Source organism: Eublepharis macularius, chromosome 14, assembly GCF_028583425.1.
Source record: "Eublepharis macularius isolate TG4126 chromosome 14, MPM_Emac_v1.0, whole genome shotgun sequence".
In the NCBI taxonomy this organism is placed as follows: domain Eukaryota; kingdom Metazoa; phylum Chordata; class Lepidosauria; order Squamata; family Eublepharidae; genus Eublepharis; species Eublepharis macularius.
In genome coordinates this window covers 31,364,917-31,391,121 of record NC_072803.1, presented here as the reverse complement: position 1 = coordinate 31,391,121, position 26,205 = coordinate 31,364,917, and the positions used below count along the sequence as shown (strand labels likewise).

The following is a 26,205-nucleotide window of genomic DNA, read 5'->3' as shown; positions in this document are numbered from 1 at the left end:
TGCTACGGGTAAGACAAAATGCGTACAGGATAAACAAACTATGCCACAGGACAGGGCATAGTTTTCCTAGGGGAATGAAATGAAGGAAAGCTGAAGAACAGCTGGGAGAAGGGGCAGATAAAGGTAGGTTGGCTGCTGGGTGGGAAGGAGAGAAGGAAGGAAAAAGGGTGAGGCAGTGGAGGCATTCAGGGAAGGGAAAGATGAATTAGCGAGGGAGAAATGAGGTGCTACACTGCAAGTCCTTGCAGATCTTCTGCTTGTAGATTTCTGCCATTCTTCCACTTGCATCCCTTACACTGGAAGTGGGTAACAATGATCCCCCACAAAGGATAGTCTGTTCTGAAACCATGGACAAACTGCACTCTCCACCAGTGCCTGAGCTGCATCACTTCCAGAAGACAGCACTTCTCAGCCTGGCCATGAGAAGGAAGCCTTATGCACATAGCAACAACCCCCTAAGACTGAAGATTATGGCAAGGTGAAGATGGGAACGAGGCATTGATTTCAAATGACATTTTTTTAAAACATACTCAACTATAGCCTGGTCTTGAAGAAGTGTGTAAATTCCTAAAGTTTCAGCAAGATTTATCATCTGAAAGAACTGAGCTTCAATGGGATTAGATTCACTTCATCTGCCACACAGGTGCAAAGTGTAGTTGATACCAATTCAATGTTGGTGTGAGTGAGGGGGGATCTACACAAACTTAACTTGTGCCATGGAAAATGCAGCATGTACAGGCCTACAGCAGCAACGTGGGTCTGGGCAATAAAAAAGGATCCATTCAAGGGGTGGAAACAAGATCCAGCCTGTACAAAGAGGGACCAAACTGCCTCCACACTATTATTAGCTTACACCACAAGCTGCCATATCAAGAGATGGAAATATTGAAAGTAGGTACCAAGTTGCAACTTTCCAACCAGTTAAAAGGTAAGTCATCAGCTTGCAAAGTTGGTCCAAGTACAGAAGAGAGGTGTCTGCAAGAGTGAGAGAACAAGAGTATGGCAGAAACTCTTTCCCAGACACCTGTCTTGTATGAAAACAAAACAGCTCCTGGAAAGCACATACCAGTTGGGAGACATCCAGAAAGGGTTTAGGGAAAAATAAGAGAAGCTGCAACAGAATGCTTGTGTATCAGTGCAGTTCTCCTAGTTGGAGGCGGAGGAGGAGGCAGACCCCAGGTGGAGCCCAGCTCCCACGCTTGCCTCTCCACATCTGAAGGGAATCGGTTGACTGGGTTGGTCGTGATCAGGCAGTGACAAAACCCCCAACCTACACAGCCGTCTGGAACAGTGCAGAGGAGGCAGCAGGAGAGAGTTGTGAACTCTGACCTTTGCGGGGAGGGTGGCAGTTCCTGCTCTCTTGCTGTAAGAGTGCAACAAGCTACTTTTAAAGGGTGGGGGTGAGGAGAGGAAGGAAGACAGAGGCAAGCAGGCCTAGATTAATACTTTCTTCCTTGGAACCATTTCATAGGCAGTGAAGCATTGATGGGATTTTCACAAATGCTGGCTAATCCTCCCCACGCCCCCACAAGGTGGCTATTATTATCCTCATGTTATACATGGGTGGTCAAAGGGCTGTGTGCCTTCCCCTCAAGGTCACCACCAGCCAGTTAGGAAGAGGAGGATTTCACAGCTTGAGAGTGCTGCCTGCCTTACACCTTGTGCACAGCCCACTAGACCATACTGCTGGCCTTGCTGCTACAGTCCCTTTCACAGATCACCATAGCAACATGAGCTGATGGAGTAAGCTCCATAAGGAAGTTCCAAATTCCAGCTTTTCCATCAATGCTGCCCTTGCCCTGTATTCATTATGCGAGAGGCTGCATGTTGGATGGCTGCTCCTATCTACAAGGAGCTTTGCTTTTTAAAAAATTACCAGCTATCATTTGGCAAATAAGATGACTGAAACGATCGTTAAATCAGAAAAATGTCAACTAAGGTCTTCCCAGCTAGATGAACACAACTCCCTACCAGTTCTTGTCTCCATTTTAATTTCCAGCTTGAGTAGTTCATTCTTCTGTTGCCCATGACTATTAAATCTACCTGAGAGGCAATACTGCCCTTTTAAAAAGCTGCATCTGAAGTCTGGGTTGGGCTAGAAGGCTTTTGGGACCCCTCCCTTCCTCCACCACCCCCTTGATTATAGAGGGTCCTGATGTACTTTTTCCACTAGTTTGGAGGATGAAGGGAAAATGCTGTGCAAGTACTCTCTCCCCTCTCCTCCATTTTCAGTTCACATTGAGCTTTGGTTCAGGGCACTAATTTCTTTAGCTACTTCCACATCATAAAAATTTCCCAAGCTACTTTCTGCTTTCCCCCCTACATTACCATGTTTTGTTCTGTTCTAGAACCAGGACTAGGCAGAGCGCTAGAAATGGAGTTATCAGCAGAGAAAAAGCCTATGAAATATTTTTTTTAAAAAAAGCCTAGACAAGATATTTTCCTGGGTCTTTTAGAGGAATGCACAAATTATTCTGTAGCAGCTGGCAAGCTAACAGAAGCTCGTGAGCTGCCTGTTAGAGACCCATGGCGTAGGCATTCCAATCAGGGTTAGTAAGGGAGAGGCTGGAAGCGGGAAGGCCACAGGTAGGTCCCCTGTTCAGGCCCATCTTGTGTGCGACGATACTTTGGGGCTTTCTTTGAAGGAGGAAGAGGATCACAAATCCCCAAGCAGAGGTCAAGGCTAGACGAGTCTGTTTCTCAGTGGAAGAGGCATCTCCTGTAGGCTGGCCTCTTTTCCACTGGCAGATCCTGTTGCCCTCTTCCTCAGCTTCAAGAGTCAGGCAAATCTGCCCTACACTTCCCTCCCCTTTTAACCCTTAACATTTTATGCTGTAATCTTACAGAAAAGGGGACTGTGCGTCCAATCAACTTGAGAAGAAAGATTCTGGCCTTGCTGCTGAGCTTTGAGCCGTGCTAAGGACCCTTGTTGAAGGCCACTACCAAACTCCTGCACGGAGTTTTTCCTCCCTCTTTCCTAAGAGCAACACGTGAAGTTCAAGCTGGCTGAGAGGCTCACTAGTCCAAGAAATCTGTATCTCTTTCACTGCTTTATGTAGCAGAGGGCAAAGAATGTTATTAACCCATCCTGGGGACTCCAGTTTGCTGGGTGTCTCAGCTACGCTGCTAGAGCAGCCCCCAGCCAAACAGCTCTCACTCGATTAAGCAACAGCAAGTAGTGCTGGTAACAGATATATGCACCATCTCCATGGAGACAGCCTCTCCCCCTCACCCTCACCATGCACCGGGCGTTTTTATCTTGAGAGAAATAAGGGGAGAGGTTGCTGTGCATGGGAACACCTAAATGACAACAGGCGCCCTTTGTGCCCCACCCTCCTTCCTTAAGCTAATGAATTAACAGCCGGAGTGGGGCTCATGGGGTCCCAGGGAGATCGAAGTACTGAGATCCATAGCATTGCTTTCCTTTCTCATCAGCAGGTAATGGAGCTGTGCTTTCTGGTGATTCAGCAGGACTTCTGGTTTATACAATGACTAATGAAATCAAATCAGCAACAGCAGAACCACCAAAATAGGAAGAGCCAAATCACCGGGGGCTGAGTGGGCAGGGCTCCCTGTTGTGCTATTAAGCTGCTCAGCTCTAAGGAACAAGGGGGGGAGCACCATCCTCTCACATACTTGCTGCCCCATTAGTGAATACCAGCGTCCCTCCTTCCAATAGACCCCTCCTGTGTTTCCAAAAGCACAGCTCCCCCCCCCCCCGCCCCAACAGAGCATACATATAAGCATCCTCCTGCCAGCACCATAGTGCTTCCTGATAATGTGATTATCTAGGACTGGTTTGTGCTCTTACCCCAGAGCTGGCTGTCTCCTCAGGCAGTAAATGCATGGGAACAAGCCTGAGGATCACACACAGACCTCTCCATGCATGTTAAACTTGGAGGGAAGAGTGGTGAGCAAGAGAGAAACTACGGTGAAGTCTGCCCCACTTCCAGAACACAGTAAGCTCTTCACGGTTTTCATGGCCAAGACCCGTGAAGCCCCACTGTCCCAGCAGCAACTTGACTCATGGCTGTTCTCAACAAATATGTTTCATCTTGGTCAAGTCAGGAAGTGGGCTATTCCCCCCCTCCCCACCAGTTTACAAAATAATCCTCTTCTACAAGCCTAGAGAGAAACCTTGACCTAATCTGCACATATGCCCCTTTTACTGCCCCCATGAAGACTGCTGCTGGAGACAAAGATCCTTAGCTAAGGGCATGCTGGTATACAAAGGGATCCCAACAGGGTTCAGAGGCTTGGTTTCTTCCCTTACATCCCCATGTACAGAGCAGTGTGCCAGAATATAATGCAAAATGGTAGGTCTAAGCTTTCCCCAGCCCCCGTTCCTCAGAATGGCAAGGGACTGGACATCTGCATTTCAAGTGTATTGAACACCATGCAGTTGGTGTGTAAACAGTTCCCTTTACCTGCCATGGCTTGTGTGCATACTTGTGTAAAGGATTCTCTTGGGGCTTTCCAGAGACATCCCCCCCCAACACACTACTGCTGCATGCTTGCATTGAGAAGCATTGTGCCTTCTGCAACTAAACTACAAACTGTGATCGAAACTTTACCCTATAAAGGAACAAGCCCAGTCTTTGAGACAAAGCTGCCAAGTATGAGCACGCTTTACAGGGTGAACCTAAATCAAGGCAAAGAAACCAAGTTTCAAGTTCTTATGGATATGCTTAAAAAGTATGTGAGTAATGTCTACCAAAAATCTCAGCAGCCATAGTGCTAAATAAGGTTTCCAGTATTTGAAGGAGCATTATTGCTCCTCCTTTGCCTAGCAAATCCAGACTTCATGCAAAACAACCTAAACATCACAGAATGAATTGTGCAAAGTATAGAAAGCATACATATTTCCTCAACATCTTGTATTTTTCAGGCTATAGAATTTTTGATGAATTTAATTTTTTTCCAGTGGGCAGTTTATCCAGCCCTGGTCTAAATATTGCAGAAGGCTCCCCAATTGTACACTTGCAGCAGCTCCTGATCAAAATTGCTGGTGCTCTTCCACCTCTGCTATGAAATTCCCAGAAAGGAGGAGGAATGTCCACAACCAGCCTCTTGCATCAGTAGAAACCTCCTGCCATGATTCCCCTCTGGAAGAGAATACCCAATCAATCGAGGGGGAAGGGCAGCACCAGAGTTAGTATTTCTGGCTGGGCATCTTGGGCAACACAGACTGCAGGGGGGATGTGTACATGCCCCTTTCGCAGAATTATGACTCGCCACAATCCTGTCATCATTTGCCTACTCAGATCTGGAGCAGATACAACTTTGAGAAAAACAGCCACAGAGAGAGCCAGCTCCCGACTCCAATACAGCATCATCGTGTGGTGATTTCTGTGAAGAACCAAACGCTGCTCTGGTCTGATGGACAGTCTGCACCAGGCTAAATTTAGAGAGAGTGCCCCACTGCAAGAGAATGTCGGAGGGCGTGCCGGAACTCTTCCCACCCTAATCAAAAATAATAACAGGAGATCCAACAGACAACTCTCACCTCTCTCTAAGGGCCAACCAAAAGGCTCAGAAGAGGCAATTGTAGACTCGGAGGCAGTAAGCATAACTTTGGGAAAATGTGTACACCCGGTCCCTGCTGCAGATCAAGGGATGGCCAACAATCGGTGGAAAGAGGAACTGATAGCACTGCACAGAGAAGGACTTGCTCACTTTGTGAACAATGGGCCTAAAACTCTGGTGTAGTCCCCCTACAGCGCAATACAAAGCAGCCATCTCACATGGTGGATGTAGGTACCATTCAAAGTAGCAGAGTACCGGACAGACAAAACGCAGCCATGGACCACAATCCCTCAGCAAGTTCTCCAGCACAAGCTGCTAGCTAGAAAAAGCACAGTTTCTGATCACTGCAGTTGGGCATGAGTGAGAGAGGCTATGTTCTGTTTTTATTAGCATGTGCATGGGATTTTTTTTGGCCTTACTAGAAAATCACTGCACAACATATCCCAAACATTTCTTGTTTAGAGGCAGATGTTTGCTCTGAGTTTTTTCTCTTTTCTGAGTGTTTTTTTCTCGGGGGGGGGGGGGGGTTGTTTATTAAACTTCATGCTACTTGCCTTTGCCTTTTCTCCAAGAGAAATCTGTTTATCAAATTCACTGCAGCAGCCCACCTCAATGTAGGAAGCAATGAGTGTCCTTCCTCCAACAGGTCTCTAGTGTCTCAGCACTGGAGCTCTATACAGTTTGCACCCCACTTCTGGGAGCAGGCCCACACTGTTAACACCACTTCATCAAAAGAGAAGCTCCAGACCCGGCAGAAGCAAACAGGATGAAATTCCCCATTCATTCAGTAGTACCTTTTTGAACAATAAGGTTACGTTCTATATCCACTAGGGGTGGGGAGATGGGAAGATCAAAATTAGAAGGAGTAACCAAAACACTCCACTTGAGGGCGCCACACTCCAAAGAGTGTGCATCCTCACACTAGGGAGGAAGATTTACAGGAACTTTAATGGCCCCTAAATGATAAAACAAAATAAAACACCCCATAGATCAGCCAATGTGTCTCAGGTCTACATTCCTAGTTAATGTTAATTTGCAGCCAAGGCACTTACCCAGCAAAACCCAACATACATACAAACGTTTAGGTTGCTGCATTAAAATCCTTAATTTTTGTGTGACAAAAAGACATTGATCCTATGCCACAAAAACAAATAATAAAATAGGAGTGTGGCAATTAATACCAAATTATGCAATTATGATGCTTCTTTCCCAGTTGTATACATTTTTTAAAACAAAATATCTTAAAAACAGCAAGTGAAAAGAAATGGAAAAAATATGGGGGGGGGGTCTGGGTATCAAAAAGCAAAGCTTTGCACTTTGAAAGAAAGGCCATTAATGTGCTAATTACATGCAGCACAGATTTTCTGCAGAATAAATTATGTAAATCTGCATATTTTGCAGATATGCTTTATTCCAACTCATTGTTTGAGTTTTGGGAGAGTTTAGAATGTTTAATTTTGGGCTTTCTATGCCCCCCTCCCCCGTTTCAATCAGCAATACTGTAGTAAGAAAAGAGATGAAGGTAAAACATGGAAATAGACTTCAGGGCACAAGGATGGGAGAAAGAAGCAATCATACCAGACTGAAGTCAAACGACTTATTTTTCCAATCATAAGATTTGCAAAATTAAAAAGGATTCTTTGCATTGGTTAAGATGACTCCAGATTTCTATTCTACATAAACTTCTGTGTGAACCATTTACTGTTTATGATACACTTCAAAAGTGGAATGCGTTTGTGCCTGTATCATATCTGTGGCCCTGGAAGTTATAATGCCCCTTTAAGTTTGGCACAGAATATATATGAACATATGAAGCTACTCTATATTGAGCCAGACCTCAGGTCCATATAGCTCAGCAATATATGTGCCCCGTCACAGCCCCTCCCCAGAGGGAATCCAGTGATAAAACGTTGTGCACATAGCACAGTAAAATCTCAAAAAACAGAGCAACTCACGCCAACTCAATTCTTGATACCCAGTTTCTAGGCTTACACCCAGTATGGTGCGAGATATTAAAATGACTTGGCGAAGATACTCTAAGAAGCTTCTTTTGCTAGTAGATTCTTACAAATGAAGCCTATTCCCAAGAGCTGCAAAACCTTCTAAAAATGGACTTCAGACATTTTCAGAAGGCACGTATATTGTGCAGTTGCACTCTTTGTTCCCTCCCTCTCTGCCTCATTCCAACTTAAGACATCTTAAAGATTTAGAAGAAGACAGCAATCAGGTTTTCTAGCCAGAGAACAAGGAGGGAAGGGAGTGTTTTCCTCAAGCCTCCCATCAACAAGGGAGTACAAACCCTCTCCCTTTTATCTTAAGTGTGGGAACTTCAAAGTCTACGACAGGGGGAAATACTTGACTCCATCAATTCAGATGAAGCTTGTGGGTGGGCAGAAATATTTAGCCTTGGAACACTGCATTCACCTGGGGGCAAGCTGTATCATACAAATGCTGGCTAGGATGATACTTCAGCCCCCAGAACAAGGGAAGCCGAGTAACCAGACCTTAAGGATTTTCCGCAGGAAGAATTGTAGTTCCATTTACATGGACAGAAGCAAAAGGTTACGCGGTGGTTATTTGGGAATGTCTCTTTTTTTTGCCAGAGCAAGTACAGGAGCAGGTTTCTCCTCTCAAGATCAAGTTCAGGGAAGTCATGCCAAGATACTCCAGAGCTCACTTCTGCCGTACTTTCTCATAACCCTTGGTAAAGTCAGAGGGATCACCCCTTATAGACTGGGAGCAACAGTCACTAAACTGTCACGCTTCTCTCCCTCTTTTTGACAGAGGATGAGGAGCAATCTGACTTGGTTGTAGCCTCCTACACACAATACAAGAATGAGGGTAAAGTACAAGATATAATCTCTCACTGGAAGGTTGTTGAATGTGAAAAAAGCTAGTGAGAGTTAAGTTATTGGACCCCACTTTCACGCTTTCGTGTCTTCTTGGAAGTAAGCTCCACAGGGCTCAATGGGACAAACACAGGAAAGGGTGCACAGAACCACCGCCTTACTGTACTTAAAAACCTCATCTTCCATGTCAATGATATTTAGCAGTAGTCTCTTTGCCTCTGATATTTATGCAACACAAAGTGGGAGGAATTTTGAGTGAACACAGGAAAAAAAGGAACTGTTTTGTTTACTACGTGGCTGAATCCATGTGAGTGGGACCTTCAGGAGCTGCATGGAAAGAGCTTACCCAGAGTCTTCTAACCAGTTTGGTGGAGTGCCAGGTGAAGCAGAATTGCTTCTTTCAGCCTAGCTGGACTTGCACCCGGTTGGTGCTTTTCCTACCACCATTTTCAGAGGTGGGTAAACAATTCTAGGCACTCAGAATGATGCCTGGGAGCATCTTAGCCAATAACAAGAGTTATGCAATCATTAGCAATAATTATATAACCACTGCAAGTGAGAGGAACATTTTGACGATCTCACGCAATTATGACACTAAACCACCCTTCCTGGTTATTTATAAACACCAGTGAGGCCTCAACAGAAAATTCTCAGCTTTATTAATCTGGAGACATTTACTAATCAGCTCTTTTGGAGATAGTTACTAATCAGCTCTTTTGGAGCCAGTTGGCTCAACTGTCGTATCTAACACAGAAAGCAAGTAAGAAAAGATGTTCTTCCTTTCCCCCTAGACTTCCTTGATGGTCTCCCATCCAAGTACTAATAAGGGCTGACCCTGCTTAGCTCCTGAGATCTGATGAGACTGGGCTAGACTGTCTATACAGGTCAGGGGCTAAATTGCTGACAGTATTTTGGAAGTTATTTTCCCTAAATGCTCAATATACTTTAATGCTTTTTATCAGTAATCCCTATATCACCCCTATAAAATAGGCCATTTGGCAGATGGTGGGGGGGCACTAATGCCAAGAGATACTGCTTCATTCAAATTATTGTTTGGTTCTAGAACATACCTCAGAAGTCTCCTCCCCTTGTATACAGCTCGCAGACTGAAGACTTCCTGGCTTATAACAAAACTGCAAAACCCAGACTGAGAACTTTTAACAAACTGCAGAGCTCAAAAAAATATCATTAACAAATTTTGACAAAACATGGTTAAACTCCAATTCAGAATCATGGCTTGCAGGTCAGAAACAAACAGCTAATTTGCTGAAGAAACCAATTGCAAGACAAGTTGTAGTTAGTTCTAAACCCGGAAGTCTTCAGTCCTGTCCATCCCACAAGAGAAGAAAGAAGAGAGTATGTGATGAGCCCCAGGAATTTCAGGTTGATTCTCATCCTGTTCAAACCCTGATTTGTTTGTGAACTCTGAATGCAGCCAATGGCTTGGCTAGGGCCACTCACTTGGTGATTTTAAGCAGGGCTTGCTCCGGTTCCTTCAGCCGTTGCCTGGCATGCAGAAAAGTTAAACTGCTGCTTTCCTGCCATGGAGATGAGTGTTGAGGGGAAATCTTCATATGCTTTATTCCTCTAGGTCAGGCTGCTGCTAATGGCACAGAAATGGAGTCCAGTACAGTCAGAGGCAATCAGTCCTATTAGGCTGCTTTGATTCAGGTTGTCACTCAAAGAGCAGGAGAAAGCAGCCCACTTGACAGGGAGTTTTGGACCTTTATACCGGAACTGCTCGCTATCAGAATAGGTCCCTCTCTGCTCCACAACGAAGAGCATGACCATGTTCCTCTAGAAATCAGGGCACAAAAGAACCATGGGAAAACTTCACACAAATTCACTCAACACGATCTGCCGGGGGGGGGGGGGAAGGGGGGGAGATGCAGGTCTGGCACTCAAACCAGAACAATCCCTTTAATGCTTCATGCGTCCCTTTGGCCGAGGACTATGCATTGCTCTTGCAAAGGTATCCAAAATCCAAGAGGCACAGAAGCCCCCTGAATCATGCAGCTGATAATGGACGGGATAAAAGCAGCTGCAGATGCCACTACTATGCCACCACTTGGAGCTTCATTCAGAGAACCGATACATCTGCCTGCTTGTCAGCCTCACATGCCCCTCCCTCATAAGGGCTGCAGTCTGGAAAGCAGCTTCTAGTTTTAAAAGCGATGCACACGGAATCAGATATTCCACTGAGTAACACAATACCCCAACTACACTGAATAAACTTAACAAGACGCGGACGGAAAGAGGCCCTGAAAAGAATAGTGGCTGGATGAATGAGCCAGCTGGGGGTGGCGTTCAGTTCATTTACAACTCGCGTGCTTCTGGACATGAGCTCATTCCCATTCTGATCTCAAAGAGGGGAAAGGATGATCGGACAGAGGCGGGTTCCGGTGGCAGGCTAGTATAAGGGGAGATTACGTACAGTTCTTTATTTAAGCAGGCCTCCAAGAAGGTAATGTGGTTTAGAGTTTTGCCAGGCTCTACTCCTGGCTCAAGGTAATTTTCTTGGGCACGCTGTTTCTCCTGTTAGCCTGCTCCCACCTGCAAAAGGTCCACATTTCTGACCAACCACATGACACGGAATCTGATGGCATGCTATGAATTGTTCTTAGTCAAGCTGTGTTCTAAACAGCAAGAAACCTCAGTCTTTTGTTTTTAAAAAATCAAACTTGTGAGAAAGTACTCGGTTTCTTTTCAATCCTCAAAAATATGGCCAAGCCTCAAGGAGAGTGTACCAGTCTCCCATGCTATCCATCACACCTCTCCTTCTGCTGCCCAAATCCCAACACAAAATTTCAAGTTCTGTACAGGAAAACCCACCAGTTGTATAAAAACTTTATTCAAATGTTGACAACCTACATAAATAAAGTGGGCTTCCTTGCTTGCAGAAATCCAGACCTCTTGCTTATTGCTGTACTTAATACTCCCCACAAACCCTAAGCTCAGCCTATAGTGCAATTAGAGGCAGTGCTAGAAGCAAACAAGCCAGTGCAGCTACATTCCATCAGTGACTCCCTTGGGGCTCCAACAGAAGCCCAAACTCCACCTTTTGATCCAACACACAAAATTAAGCTAGGAACAAGTGGCAGAGAAAACCCCGTGTCTCCTCCAGCAAATGCTGTTCACCTCTCTCAGTACAGCTTGAGAACTATGGAGACCAAAAGACAATTAACTGATTAAATTTGTATCCTGCACTTCTGCCAAGGGACTCCAAGAGTGCAATACGTGTGCCCTCTCCCGCCCCTTTTATCTTCACAACTGCCCTGTGAGGTCAGTTAAGTCAAGAATGTGACTGGTGGGGATTTGAGCCCAGCTTTCCTGGCCTACGCCCAATACTTTAACCACTAACCCTACCAGCCTAACCTAAGCTGGCAGTAACTTTACTTCCATTTAAACTAACCAGCTCTCTCTTTAGAATGGTCAGCTGAAAACCATCAATGACACACCTGCTGCTCTGTTGACAATAGACCGATGCACACAAACTTTCTACTGGACACCCCATCCTGACCCCCAGTCTTCCTATGAGAAAGTCCTGCACAGCCCTTGCAATGAGGAGGATTCTGGCAGAGGCAATGCTCAATTCTGACCAGCTTAAGTAACATTCAACATGGCAACCTCTCATGTGGTTTTCAAGGAAAGTGATGAGCACAGGTGGTTTGCCATTGCCATCCACTGCAAAGCAACCCAGGTCTTTGTTGGTGGTCTCCCATCCAAGAACTAACCTGATCCAACTCTGTTTAGCTTTTGCGCTCAAGCTAGTCTGAGCTATTCAGGCTGCTACAATGCAGATTGGGAAAAAACCCAACTTCTAATAAAGAAGAAGAAAGGAAGATAAACAAGAAATAGTTGTACCTGAGCCCGTATCAAAGACTCAAAGCTTGGCTTAAAGTAGTCAATCCGACTGCTGTAAAATTTGGGCATCTCTTCCAAAAGTTGCTTGTTCTTGGCCTCAAAATCTTCTTTCACTGGCCTTAGTTCTTCCCGTGCCTGGGAGAAGGTGAAAAGAAAATATCACAAATTACTACTACCTCCAGATCATCTTTGAAAGTCATGCTAGGAGAAGACTTCTTTTTGAACTCAGTTCCTAGTATAACATGGCCTCTTTATCCCTAGGATAAGAAGTAGCCCTTAGAGACATTTAGAGGCAGTTACAGAGGAGAGACCCATCCTAGTCGACATTATAGGTCTACCTATTTTCGGAGCAAAAGCAGCATTTCTGGGGCCCTGAAATATCTCCCCTCCAAATCCCCTACAGCTGAGATGGTTCTTTTTTCTTATCTTGTTTGTTGGCTAGATCTGTTGTAGCTTCAGTATCACCTTTTCTCTTGGTTAGTTCTTCTCACATCCAATCAGGAATCATGTATCGATCACTATCAACTCGTAATGCTATTGAACCAGTAAGATTTAGCCACATACCAATGTCAAGGCAGGCAAATAAACCTGATTTAGAAGGGCACTGCTTCTTCCTAGACTGACCAGAAGGTCAGTCCAAAGAGGAATGTGAGTGGAAATGAAGCCTATTCAGGGCATTGGTTCACGTACAGATTACTTTCAACCTTCATAGTAATGTCTGAAAAATGGCTGAAAGTGTTTCTATGTGCCATTCAAAGCTGATGAAAATGTCTCTCCCACTTCTTTTTTTTACTCAACTCTATTATCAATTTATCAAGGGGAAAAATCCCTCCTGCTTAGCCATAAGGACAAAAAAGCTCATTGTTTCACATGCATTGGTTTTTGCATACACAAGAAGCAATCCAAGTGTCTTACTAATAAACCTGAATTCTCTCTTGTTAATGTTGATATGGTAATTGTTCAACACAATGCGCACCCTCTGATTCTGCTAAGTCAATCTCTTAGGGGCTGCAAGCAAACAGCAGGTTCACACCATTGGATTGAGAGCTACTTCACATTCTATGCAGCAACCACATCCGCCAAGGACACTACCAAAGTAAATGTACCAAATATGAAGAAGAGGTACGTGTCCTTAAAACCATTCAGGGACTGGCCATGGCTCCCCAATCCATGTTTAGTTACACGGGTTTGAACTTCCCCTGTTTACTGCAAGTTGTGGCAATGCAGCTGCAGCAAACACAACTGTTAAATAACTTGTGAAGTAGCCCTTTGTGACAGAACTTATTAATACACTTATTGTCAGGTAGTTCCACTGAACAGCATCTTAGTGGGAGGACTCTTGAGTGGCTTTATTATTGCAGCCATAACCTCACTCTTTCAGAAGTGATTCCTGGCATCGTTCAATATTACTGTTCTAAAACACAGGAGCAGTCCTGTTGGGTCTGAAAGAACCTTGTGGGATTATTTAACACAACAAACCCTATAAAAATTGGGAAGGCATTCTATGGCATAGGCCTATGGCTCAAAACCTGTTACACACACTTGAAGCATGTTTACAGACACAGGAGTGACCCAGTGATATTTTAAAACCAAAACATGGGAAGGAACAAGAGGCACTGCAGTGGAAGGGAAGGTAAAGAAGGAAATATGTGAGAGGGAGGGGGTGGGCAAATCAGTGAACATTTTAACTAATGACAGATGAGGAATCAGTCTGGCGGGCAGGTGTCACAAACACCAAGTGGTACCCCCAGTGGCACAATCATACCTAATTTTACCAGGTTAGAGAAAAACTACTGAAATTAAGGCACAAATGGGAACTGGCCATCTAATGGACACACACAGTTTTTAAAAGCCTTGATTGCTACTTCATTATGAAGAGCTAGCGTGTGAAGAATCTAGCTTGTATACAATAAGCTGGCATAGGATACAATGGCAGAGGAGTCCTGGATATATGTTGAACTGATCCCTGCTCTTTAGGGATGGATTCTCTGCCAAAGGCTCCTTTGCATTGTCTTTCAAGAAGTCCTTGCACTTTTGAGAAATAATATCACAGAAGCCCCAAAATATTACCCAGGGCCTGAGCCACCTGTAATTCCCCTGTGACAGCCACACTACTCAGTATGCCCTTCCTTTCTGAGCTCGGCACCAACCTGGTGCAGCTTGGCCAGGATGGGTCCTGTCTTCTCCTTTTCTTCGTACTTCTCCACCTTGGATTGCAGACGCTTGTAATCCTGCAGAGCTTGTTCACGCCGCTTCACTGCCATGTTCAGGCTAGGGAAGACACCACTGAACCTACACGGGGATAAGGAAAGCACAAACCTGTCACAGCCCTATATGATGAACAGTCTCCTCACCATACTTAGCTCAACTCTCCACTAAGAACATCAACAGTTGAGCAATGGAATGCTTTGCACAGTAAGGGCAGGTGCACGTGTCTTTCCTTGGCTTGCTTTCAGAGGCAGCGTGGGTTTTTCAGTGATCTGAAGAGTTGGGCAAACCCCATGATGAGCGCTACAATCTCAAAATACAAAAACCAGGCATCCCTGGATCAATCCAGTCTGAAAAACTCTCCTCTCCATTATGAAACTGTGAGGCTATTCCATGATGCTGCTGTAAGAAACATCAACTGAATTCAGAGCAGCTAAGAGATTCTTAGCATTCTGTTGGTCACCTTGGTCCCTCATATCTACAGGACCGCCTCTCCCCCTATGTTCCACCACAAAAGCTTTGGTTGTACCATACAGAATGCTTTCGAAAACCTACCTGGAAAAATGGTTAGGGACTATGTTCTGTATTACTGTGCACAGTTCATGCTGCCTCTTGTCGTAAGTCAGACCCTACTATGTAATTTTCTGCATCATTTAATGTCTCATGTTAATACTCAAGTTTCATGTCAGTTCTATTTTAGATTGCTAGCTGATTCCAGATTTCTATAATACATATCCTATTGCATTGTTTATTGAATGTCTCATCCTGTTGGCTGTATTGACTTACTCTGTATAATCCACCTTGTGTCCCAGTCCCACCGTGTGTCCCAGTGAGATTTATTTATATTATTATAAACAATATAAATAAATGCATATGATATTAAGTTCCATCCCAAATACAAACTGAAGTGTTAATTGGGAATGTGATTCCTGACACCCTAAATATTAGTGTGGAAAGACTCATACTTTTAGAATGGTCTCTCCAACAAGCTGCCCATTTCCCAAGAAGCCCCTGAAGCACAACTGCAGGAGGTGATGAATGAGGTGCATCTGGTGCACCTGGATCCTCTTCCCGCTCCAGTAAGAAACCCCTCTCTCTTTTTCTGTGTATATTGGTAAGAGCTTTAATGTCTGTGGGCAAACATTTAGGCAATTTTCATTGCATTGTTTATTGTATGTATTATACTGTTTTTACTGAACTTTTCTTTAGTTTTGTAATCTAGCTTTATTGCACTGTTTATGGTATGCTTTATACCATCATTTTTGTGTTTTCTAGTGTAATCCAGTTTTAATGCATTTTTGTACATATTATACTGGTTTTTATTGCTTTGTTCTTTAATTGTGTAATCTGCTTTGGGTCTCAGCAAGACGTGGACTATAAATGAAGCAAAACAAATTGCTGCTTCTTAAAACACATCCTACTGACCCTGCATTGATCCTGTTTTATTTTTATTTTATTTATGTTATTTATAGTCCGCCTTTCTCGTGGGGAGTCAAGGAGGACTACACTGTGTAATTCAATACAATCAAGAGCTGGAACATTCAACGAACAACCCAGTAGGGTATGGACTGCAGAAATCTGGGCACAAGTAGAAATCTGATACACAGCTGAAACAAAACATAAGCAATCTGACATGGCACAATAAACAACAGTAATAGTGTGCAGTAGTATAGTCCTATGCTATGTATAAGCTGGCATGCTATATAGACTCTTGTCTGACCCACACAAGCAAATTCTTCACTTAGTGACAGCAGTATCTAGGGAGTGACTCATATGAATGAATCAGCCACCACAGATGAAACACCACAGACATAAGGAAGGAAGAGCAGCCTTGCTGGATCAGACTAGTGGTCCATCCAGTCCAGCATCTTGTTTCATACACTGGCCAACCAGTTCCTCTGGAGGGCCCAAAAACAGGACACAGATGCCAAGGCTTTCCCAATGCTGCCTCCCAGCACCGGCACTCAGAGGTTTGCAGCCTCTATATGAGGAGGCTCTCTTAAGTCACCATGGCTAGTAGCCTTTGATGAACGAATCCTCCATAAATCCGTCTAACCTCCTTTTAAAGCTATCTGTACTTGTGGTCATCACTAGCTCCACGGGCAATGGATTCCACAGTTTATCTGTTGAATAATGAAGTACTTCCATTTGTCTGTCCTGCACTTGTTGGCTATCAACTTCATTGTGTGCCCTGGAGCTCTAGTATTATGAGAAGGGAGAAAAAGCTCTCTCTATCTACCTTCTCCATCCCATGCACAATTTTACACATCTTTCACATCAACAACAACAATGGTAACAACATTCGATTTATATACCGCCCTACAGGACATCTTAACACCCACTCAGAGTAGTTTACAAAGTATGTTATTACCCATATGCTGTTTGATGGAGGTATTTTATATTTTTAACAAACAGTCATCCGAGGTCTGGTTTCCCTAGAAAGATGTCACTAAACAAATCTGCAAATGCCGTGATGTACACAGACAGGATCGCTCAGATGTCCACTAGACCCTCAGGGCTGTTTCACAAGCTGTGTCCCCCTCTCCCGCAACCTGCACCAAATACACATTATGGGGCCTTACTCTGCAGATAACTTGGCCTGCAGTTTGTTCAGGCTTTAGCTGTGACTCATTTACATCTTTAAAAAAGAAATAAGAGAACCAAACTTACATCCAAATTAATTTTTAGTACCCCATCCAAATGCTCAGGAAGTAGAATGATATATTTGAAAAATAGAAGATATCCAGATAAAATCCAAAGTTTTGAAAGCTGCCTCAATTGCTTGCTAAGGAATGGTACTAGCAGAGAACAAAATTACACTCTCTTGTTAGCTTCAGCAATGTCTTTTAACAGGTGTCGAATAACTTTAAAATTGCCAGTTTCACACAAAACTAGTTAAAAGTAGTTGTTTCCACCTGCCCCTCAGGGCCCTCATGTTTCTTTCAGCCACACAGTCACATTTTGCAGATCTGAAACCTGTTTTTGCTTAAATGTATTTTTTTTGGGGGAAATCAAATTAATAGACAAATATGCCTGGTAATAATAGACTGGACTCCAAAGGAATTAACTGCCAGACTCACAAAGGAAACCTTTTGCCTCTCTTCCTAGTCATCTCAATGGGAAGGAACATCAATTGAAAAAGCAGTCAATCTTGGGAAGCAGTCAAGTGGCACTTTCTTTTATTTTTAATATCACCTAACAAAACAGAAGAAAATCTTATACAAGCACAGAAGGCTGTAAGAACCTAGAGTAACTGTGTATGAAGTTGGTGCACAGTTTTCTGTGCCGGCAATGGAAAGAGGATGCAATTGCTACAATTCCCTGGGGTTAATAATCTATTATTTTATTGATGTTTAAGGAAGAAGTTGTGTAGATTCAGAATCTGTATTCTAATACTGCCTCTCTGAACTGGAGCGCTAGCCACCAGTGTCCACATCTTTCAGTGCTAAATCTTCTTGAGGCAAAAGTTTAGAACTGAATATTTCACACAAATGGCAAAGACTTTTAGCAAATGACTCCTCGTCATTCTATTCCGTCCTACTCTTGTTTTTAGCTCACTCTGGGCTTCTATACTACAGATATGAATAGAGGTAGATGCAGCTTCATAGGCAAAGAATGATCTCTGGGTCCCACCCACCACTACATGATAGGAAACAACAAGGTAAGCAGCTACCAGTTCCACAGCACAGAGAGCAAAAGCTTCAAGGCATTAAAAATGGAAGGGCCTGAGTGATAATCCTGTTCAGAATCCCAGAATCCTCTGGCCCATGCAGAGCGGCTAAAACAGGAATGGATCCATTTGCATGAAGCCCTCCTTGTGGAATCTGTCATTGCCTAGGAAATATAGAGCTCTGGTTGTATAGTTAAATAGTTTAAATCGTAACTGTGACTATTCCCAAGGCTCTAAAGTGCTTCCTTATAATGAGAGATCTAAGTACATGAAACCATTGTGCCAGTAGATTCCCCCCTCCCCTCCCACTGCTTGCCTTTTTGCTGGCACACTGTATTATGCTCAAAGATATTTCAGAGGCTGCTGTGCCATAAATTTTAATCTATAAAACCTGCACACCTGTAATAGCCTGTACGAAAGACATAACAGCAGGAAGGGTAGTGCAGTATTATTTAAAAATAAGAGCCATTGACATTAGCTTCTATACTTAGACCTTCATACTGTAGACAACTTACAGCCTCAACAATAATCGTGGCTTTGATGTGAAGGACTAACCACACAATTCTAATGATGCCACCGAAGCTGGAGGCTTCTAAGGCAGTAGATGTCCTGCTGAATATAAAGACAGGCCCTCCAGTGCCTTTTCTATTGTGTGCTGAACAACATGTGTGAATAAAACTTTGCAATTAATACAGACTATATCTCAGAGAAGGCAGCTTGTGTTTGGCCTGAGCTGGCTCCTTCATACACCAGAGCATGTCAGTAAGAAGAGTTCAAGCCTAGCCTTCTCTCTGATATGTTATTTTTCTACATGCAGGTTTTTGGAAGGGGGGCGGGATATGGAGGTGCATTCCATCATGTGAGTCCCAAATCTGAAATGGTGCAGGCCAGACATGAATTTACTACCTTACTGAAACTAGGGTTTGAAAAGACAATCAGCCATGGACAATCTGCAACTTTGGTTAGCTGCTATTCTGACTAGAAGGCCATTTTCAGAAGGGGATGCAGTGAGAGCAAGCAAAGCTCCCAGCCCTCACCACTGAGCTCACTAGCTGCTGGATCTTTGACACTGACTGCTCTTCTAGCTCTGGATTGTGTTTCAGACTCAGCAACTCCTTAGCTACCTCCGGGTCTACAAAACGACAACACCCAGCTCTGCTCTAAGGACTGGGGAGAGGTGGCCTCTGCTTCTGCTGCCACCTCATTTCTTAAAATAATGTGGGGTGGATCAACAGCTGTATTGAAAGCAACCATTGCCATACACTGTATGCAAGAGGCAGCAGTGAGCAAATCTTTTCCCAGGATGCCCTTTTCTGTGCTGATGGACACATCTGTATTGCATGCTGGCTACACCTGTGAGATCTGTTGTTCATCGCAGGTGGCAGAGAAAGTTTGTCATTGTATTTAAATAAGACAAAAAACCCACAGAGTGCCTCCCACCACTGCTGGCTACCAAAAAACTCTCGAAACAAACTGCTTCATGGGCTTGGGAGGAATCATGTTTACATACAGTGTCAATCCCGATAAAGAGGGCTAGAGACAGAGGGAACTCAATGTACTCCACAAGCGGGAAAGCCCAGGGGAAGAATCAAGTTGTCGAAGCCCTCTTTCTAGGTTAAAAAACACCATACAGTGGAGTTCAAAATTTATTTCTTTAAATATTTTTATTTTGCTTTTCACTTTCAAAGCAGGACTTACAAACAGCTTACAAAACTAAAAGCAAACTACAAGCTAAAACCACAATATACAAATAACACAAAAGAGCCCCTCTACTACTGCATACGTATCTTCTGGCAAGATGTTTCAAATTAGAAAAATTCCACTCCTTAAAGACTGTCAAAGTACTCCTATCCAATCTGGTCTTACACTAATTTCAAAACCTCTGGACAATCTGCTCCTAAGGCATGGGGTAGCAGCTCCTTTTGGGTTGCGAGCAGCTAGTGGTTTAGGGGTGTGTACCCCTCAAAAATCTGGGAAATCCAGAACCAGGTTTCAGGAATCTCAAAAAAATCCAGGATTCCTGAAATCTGGAAAAGATTATCTGAACTGTTTAAGAGAGATCAGAGAATCCTAGATTTATTTGGCCATTATTCCCTATGGGGAAAACTATCTGCAGGCTATCAGGGGGTTGGGGTGGCATTTTCAAGCAAACTTCACCAAATTTGCAAGTAACCTACACCTGACTGTCCTCTAAAGACCAACCAAGTTTCAGGAAAATTGGACCCCAGGGTCCAATTATATGGGCAGCTGAAGAAAGTGCCCCCAATCACTCTTCATTGTTTCCTATGGGGCAAATATTTCCAAGCAGGCTCTCGGGCAGAAACACGCAGGGCTAAGGTTGCCAGTGGCCAAAGGCATACTCCCAAATGCATGAGGAAGCCCAACAGAATCAAGTTCTAGAAGGGAATGGATGGATTCCCACAAGAACCAAAGTGAATCAAGGGGGCCAACATCAAACCAGAGAATCATATAAAAACAGAGAATTCACCCAAACCAATCTGAAGCAAGGGACACTGTTGCAACTTAGCCCAACTGAACCAGTGTCTCTCGTAGAAGCCAGGCAGACAAGGAGAGCTCCTCTACGAATTGGTCACTCACTCCTGCCTCCCTGCCTCCCTCTCTCTTCCTCCTTTTTTCGAAAAAAAAGTGGGAGAAGCCCAGAAAGGAGCCAGACAGAGCCTGAAGCCACATTGCCCAGATTTACCTGGATTTATCCAGGGGTCTAGATCCAGATTTCCGGATCCAGATTGCATACCACTAGTTGGGGGCTGACAAAGAGCAGCCCTTGCAAAGGCATTTTATTTGGCTCCTATTAACCTTTTTTGTATTATGGAGCCTGTGCAGCAGCTCTGAAAAGTTATTCCATTTATGTCTCTGACTTCCCTCCAAATAGCTCTCAATATACCACAACAGCATTTTCTGAATTTTCTGAATTTATTTAGGGAATTTATATGCCACCTCTCTAGAGCAGCCATAAAATCATAAAACACAACCGATCAAAGCAAAAAAGAAAAATTGGGGAGGGGGATGTATAGCTTGCCACTCCATAGTTACTAATGTAGCATGTATCAATCACCACATGATTCAACTCAACTACTTTAGAGTTAACTGAACAAAACGAATCAAACTGAAGTAAATGGCTCACAGTTATCTGGCAATACTGGCTAAATTCTGCTGTGAGGGAGGCTCAGGTTAAAATAAGCAGTCGCTGACTGGCACTTCCAATAGGGACACTACAAGAAACAAGCGGTGCAGGGAGTCCTGGGCAGTAGCCCATGGACACAGCATGTATAAAAGCAGCGGGTTGCTACGTTTAATACTTGTTTAAACAATGCTGAATTTACAAGGATCCGTACTGTGGGATATCAGTCAGCCGGGCAACTCCTGTAGTTAAGCAGACTGTTATTTTATTTCATACATACTTCAGGACAAAGACTGATGCCCCATCTTTTTTCCAAGGATGTGTACGTAGTAAACGTGGTTCTCCCCTCCCCCGTGCTAGTCTGAGAGGTAATGCTGAAAGGTCACCCAGGGAGCTGCATGGCAGACCAGCAATTTGAACCTGGGTCTCCCCTACACCACACTAGTCAAGGCCACTTTCATTTCCCAGTTAAAAATCTAGACCCAGTTCAGTGAAAAAGCTCATACTGTGCTAAGTACTAACAGGAAAGGTATATGAAAACAAGCGTTTCCAAACAGCAAGTCACCCACTTTGCCATTCATGGCTTCCTAAACAGATATCATGAGTAAAGTGTTGGCAGAGACAAAGTGAATTTACATCTTTTTAAAAAACAGAACTCACCATAAGATAATATTTCACCAGGTGGCAAAACACATCACTCGTTCTCTATAGAAAACCTGGGGGAGCTGTATGTTTGCTCTCCATCTGGAGGTGCATTTGCAATTAATCACAACCCCCCACCCCCACCCCCAACAACTCACAAGACTTCAGTCCAATGCATTAGAATTAACTGAACAACGCTAATATGAACTGAAATCCACTACGTGGTTGTATCACCTCATGTTGAAATTATCAGTAGCGATTCTCCAGATGCCTTGGAGATGCCATCGACATACTCGAGATGGTAGCGGGCAAGTTTGCCAAGGATGAGGATTAGACAGAAATCGCCTTCCCCAACTGTTAAATTTAAGCACGGTGACAACAACAGAAAGCAGACTTCAACGCATTTAAAAAACCCAATTTTCACTGAAAAAAAAATGGGGTGCTAACACTGATGGTTGAAGGCAAATAAATAAACAACATGAAAATGTAATAACCTTAATGTTAGCAGCAAGTGATTAGTTTAAACGGAGAACAACTTCTTTGCAGAGTCTGACTCTTGTGAATCTCAAGAGTCGTATATCAAGATCCTCAGAAGCAAGATTTTCCACATTTGTGGATAATAGATTTTAAAGTAATAATACAGGAGGGGGGGTGGGGAGAGGGAGGAAATGTGCACACAGCATGTCCAACTACAAATATGCATTGAAAATTGTATGTGCAAATTACGTTAATTAGGTGAATTTAGCATAAGCCAATTAGCCATAGTTCCTCCAGCTCATTATAGTATTTCTAATAAATTCCTTGGTACTGAACTAAATGATACCTCTGCTGATGGAGTACTTTCCCCTCCAGTGTAGCAGTTCTGTACCCCCCTCCCTGATCCTGCTGTGGTATCAAAGGATAAAAACAAAGCTGGCACCACTATTTGCCTCAAGGTGTTAACTGCTGCTTACACATTTATTTTACGTTCAACTCGTACGGAAGATCTTTGTGGCTTATCTCCACGAGATGAGGTGCAACAATTTGTCAGCGCCAGAGGCACTGTTAACACAGTACAGACATTAATTATGTGAATATTTGCTGCATTTCTGCAGATGGGTTGAAATGAGGACTTTGAACCAGTGGCATCCCTGATTTCTTCACCAGGGGAGGGGAATACAATTTTTCTACTGTTCTAGAATAACAAAATTCAGCTGTTGGGATAAATAAAAAACAAGTGCATTTATAAAGAACTTCAGAGCTTTCCAAGTATGTCTTTACAATATCCTAGTAATGCTAACAGAAGCCCTGCCAGGTAGACCACAGTTATTTATCCCCATATTACAGGCAAAAGGCTGAGAGGCTACTAACTTGTTTAAAGCGAATTTGCAGCAAGGATGAGACATGAACTAGGTTAACAGCCATTATACTACTAGAACTCTCAAGTTATGCAAATTGCACAATTAGTAACGTTTTGCCTACTTTTAAAATATACATTTAGTGTCCTAGTTGCATAATTTTGCTTGGGTAAGACTGGGTGGGAGAATTTCCTGCCTGAGACTGGAGAAGAGAAGTTGAGATTTACAGAAGTGGGAGATGATGGGCATTCACAGAGTTTGTGTGGCAAGACTTACAACAAGTACAACCCAGATAAAATTAGGAATACTTAGTGAAAGAAAGTGTCACTTCTCTTCAAAATGACATACGTTTCTCCATCCAGCTCCTGAGAGGTGAATCTTACTTGCTATAGGTGACGAGGACAAGGGGCTATTTACAAGCTTGCCTTATACAAAATGTCATCAATGGGTCTTAACCACATAAGTCACTTAATTGTCTTTCCACATTCATTAGGTAGCCCTTAAACCAATGATACTCAGGAGCTCAGAAGCCACATATGGCTCTTTGACTTGACACCTGTGGCTCTTGCAAGCACCATTCCCCAGTCTGGTAACTGTCCCATGTTCCACAAAAGCGGGCAAGGTGATTCACCAGTATGGCTTGGGGCTGGCAGATGGTTTGCACCTCAAAACAGTCCTGCCACAAGTAATGGAGGATGGGTAAGCTGTGAGCTTCCCTCAGGTACAGGCCTTGTGAGAGGGATAGAAGTAAAGGGCCTGTCCTCTCCGACCCTCTCTTCCTCCTGCAGCCTCCACGTTCTCATCCCAGAACCTGGGTATCTTGGCAATCTTAGGGCTCAACTAGAAATGACAGAGTCCCTGTGTCTACTATGAGGACACCTCTTCCATTTAAGGGATGGAATTCCCTGTGTTTATGGCCTGGTGCTGATTGGGATTGTGGCATGGGAGGCACCTCTTCCCCCTACTCTACTCATTTTTAAGGAACCCACACACATGCCAGGGGTTTAGGCTCTTGAAAACTGTGCAGAGCCGCTTCGATTTGAGGGTGGGATAAAACTGTAGTAGTAGCAGTAAACAGCAACTGATAGCACAACTGATAGCACAAAAACAACAATAATAAAAATCATATTGGCTTATAAACTACCACTCCGCTCAGCAACAGCTGAAGCCTTCCTCCGGCTTATGGAATCTTCCACCTATTTACATTGACCTTCCATTGGTGGAAGCACCACTTATGTGAGAGGAAGGCTCTTCAGGCTGGAGGAATGCTCCAAGTGTTGCTGAGCACAGTGATCACAATACAAGCCCTTCTCCCCAAATCCCCTAACTTTTAAAACAAGTAAACCTAAAGCATAAACCCATACGGTACCATGAGTCTCTGCAAGAATGTACATAGTACTAATAATGATGGACCAGAACTAATATTACATGCATTTTTACGGCACTTTCATCCTATTGAAAGCTAGAAGATGTGAAAATAAAACAGATTTAACTTTCCCAGAACTCAGGATACAAAATCTGTCTCATAGCAGGAACAAAGCAAGGCTCAGAATGGAACAAAATAAACTACTTTTCTACTCACACTCCTGAACTAACCTCATACTGGGTTTGGGGTATTTGCAGTGGGTAGATAGGGGCACAGTCTAAAAATTGCCCAAGCCACAAATATGACATAATGGGAGGAATGTGTGCATGAAAACCCAAGTACACATGTGAAAATACACATGTGAAAAACCCAAGTAATTAATGTTCCTTAAACTGCTTGTACCTTATACTTTACTTATCTTGCTTGGTAGCATTTAGGAGCCCCTGGAATGAAATATGAAAGTATGAAGTATCGCTTTTTTGAAGAAAAGTAGCCACATTTTTTTTTCTTAAATACTTGAAGAGGCACATGCTTTATCCCTTATGATCCACCACTCCACACAGCCTTATCGTTCTGTGACTTCAGGCAAGGGAGCATCAATTAATCTGTAGAAACCTACACTGCATACTTATTTCTAAAGGAAAAGAAATCCATTCAAATATGTAAAGACTTTAGCTCAACTCTTTAGCCTTCACCCCTAAATGAAATGAAGCCTACATGTGTGTAATGGCATTTGCCAATGTTTAGAATCTGTTGCCCTCCCCTCCACTAAAACATAGTCTATTAACTCCATGGGGAAGAGGCTGTTTTTCGGGCTGCTCTTTCAGGTTTTTTAAAATATTATTTTGCTTATGTTCCTCTGTAAAAGTACCATGTACATTAATGGTGCTGTACAGATCATCATAACTGCTGAAATGAGAAATGGCCAGAGCTTACATAAAGGCCACAAAAGTAAGGCCATTAGCTTAAATACAGATTCCTCTACTTTTCAGCTAAAGCTGTTCCTAAAAACTAATTAACTTGTCTGTTTGTTTTTCCTGCTTGCAGCATTCTGGTAGCCTTGATTTAACAAAGTGATGTTTTTCCCAGGCACTAATGGAGGGGCGCAGAACAACAGATTGCTTTAAAAATAGCAGGAGCACCGGGACTGAGGAGGCAGTTCCCTTGCAGACACAGCAACTGCTGTCTCATGTGGATTTCTAATGCATGGATCATACCATCATTATTTTGGGAGGGGTAATAATAGCCAAACTCTGAGCCTGTCCTCACCCAACATGCCACGGGAGTCTCCGACTCTCAAGACCAACAGGAGGATTAAACTCTCTACAACCAAACTAGACACAGACCCCAATCCTTCAACAGCAAATGTGTTGAAAGGTGAGTGCCATCCAGCCGTGTGTGCACATGTGCTGTGTCACAAAAACTTTATAATTTCTGCACCAAAGAAGCTAAATTCTGCACACAGATCTATTGCAGAAATCCAAAAGGTATATTCAGCAGTCTTTAGTTTGCTCAAACCCAGGGCCTCGTAGCTTGCAACATATGATCCACTTTTAATTTAATATACACTCACTTCTTCCTCTTGCTTGCTTTCTGCTACA

At 43.5% G+C, this 26,205-nt stretch overlaps 1 protein-coding gene across 2 annotated transcripts in view; it reads right to left on the bottom strand.

The window, feature by feature from the left end:
- The window catches only part of BIN3 (bridging integrator 3), a 114,932-nt gene that overhangs the window by 1,715 nt on the left and 87,012 nt on the right, over positions 1–26,205 (bottom strand). For both annotated transcript variants that reach the window (XM_054998206.1, XM_054998207.1), the window contains 2 exons: positions 14,390–14,531; positions 12,240–12,374 (listed from right to left, as the gene is read on the bottom strand). In XM_054998206.1, the coding sequence (XP_054854181.1) occupies positions 12,240–12,374; positions 14,390–14,531 (277 nt within the window). The remainder of the gene's footprint in view (positions 1–12,239; positions 12,375–14,389; positions 14,532–26,205) is intronic.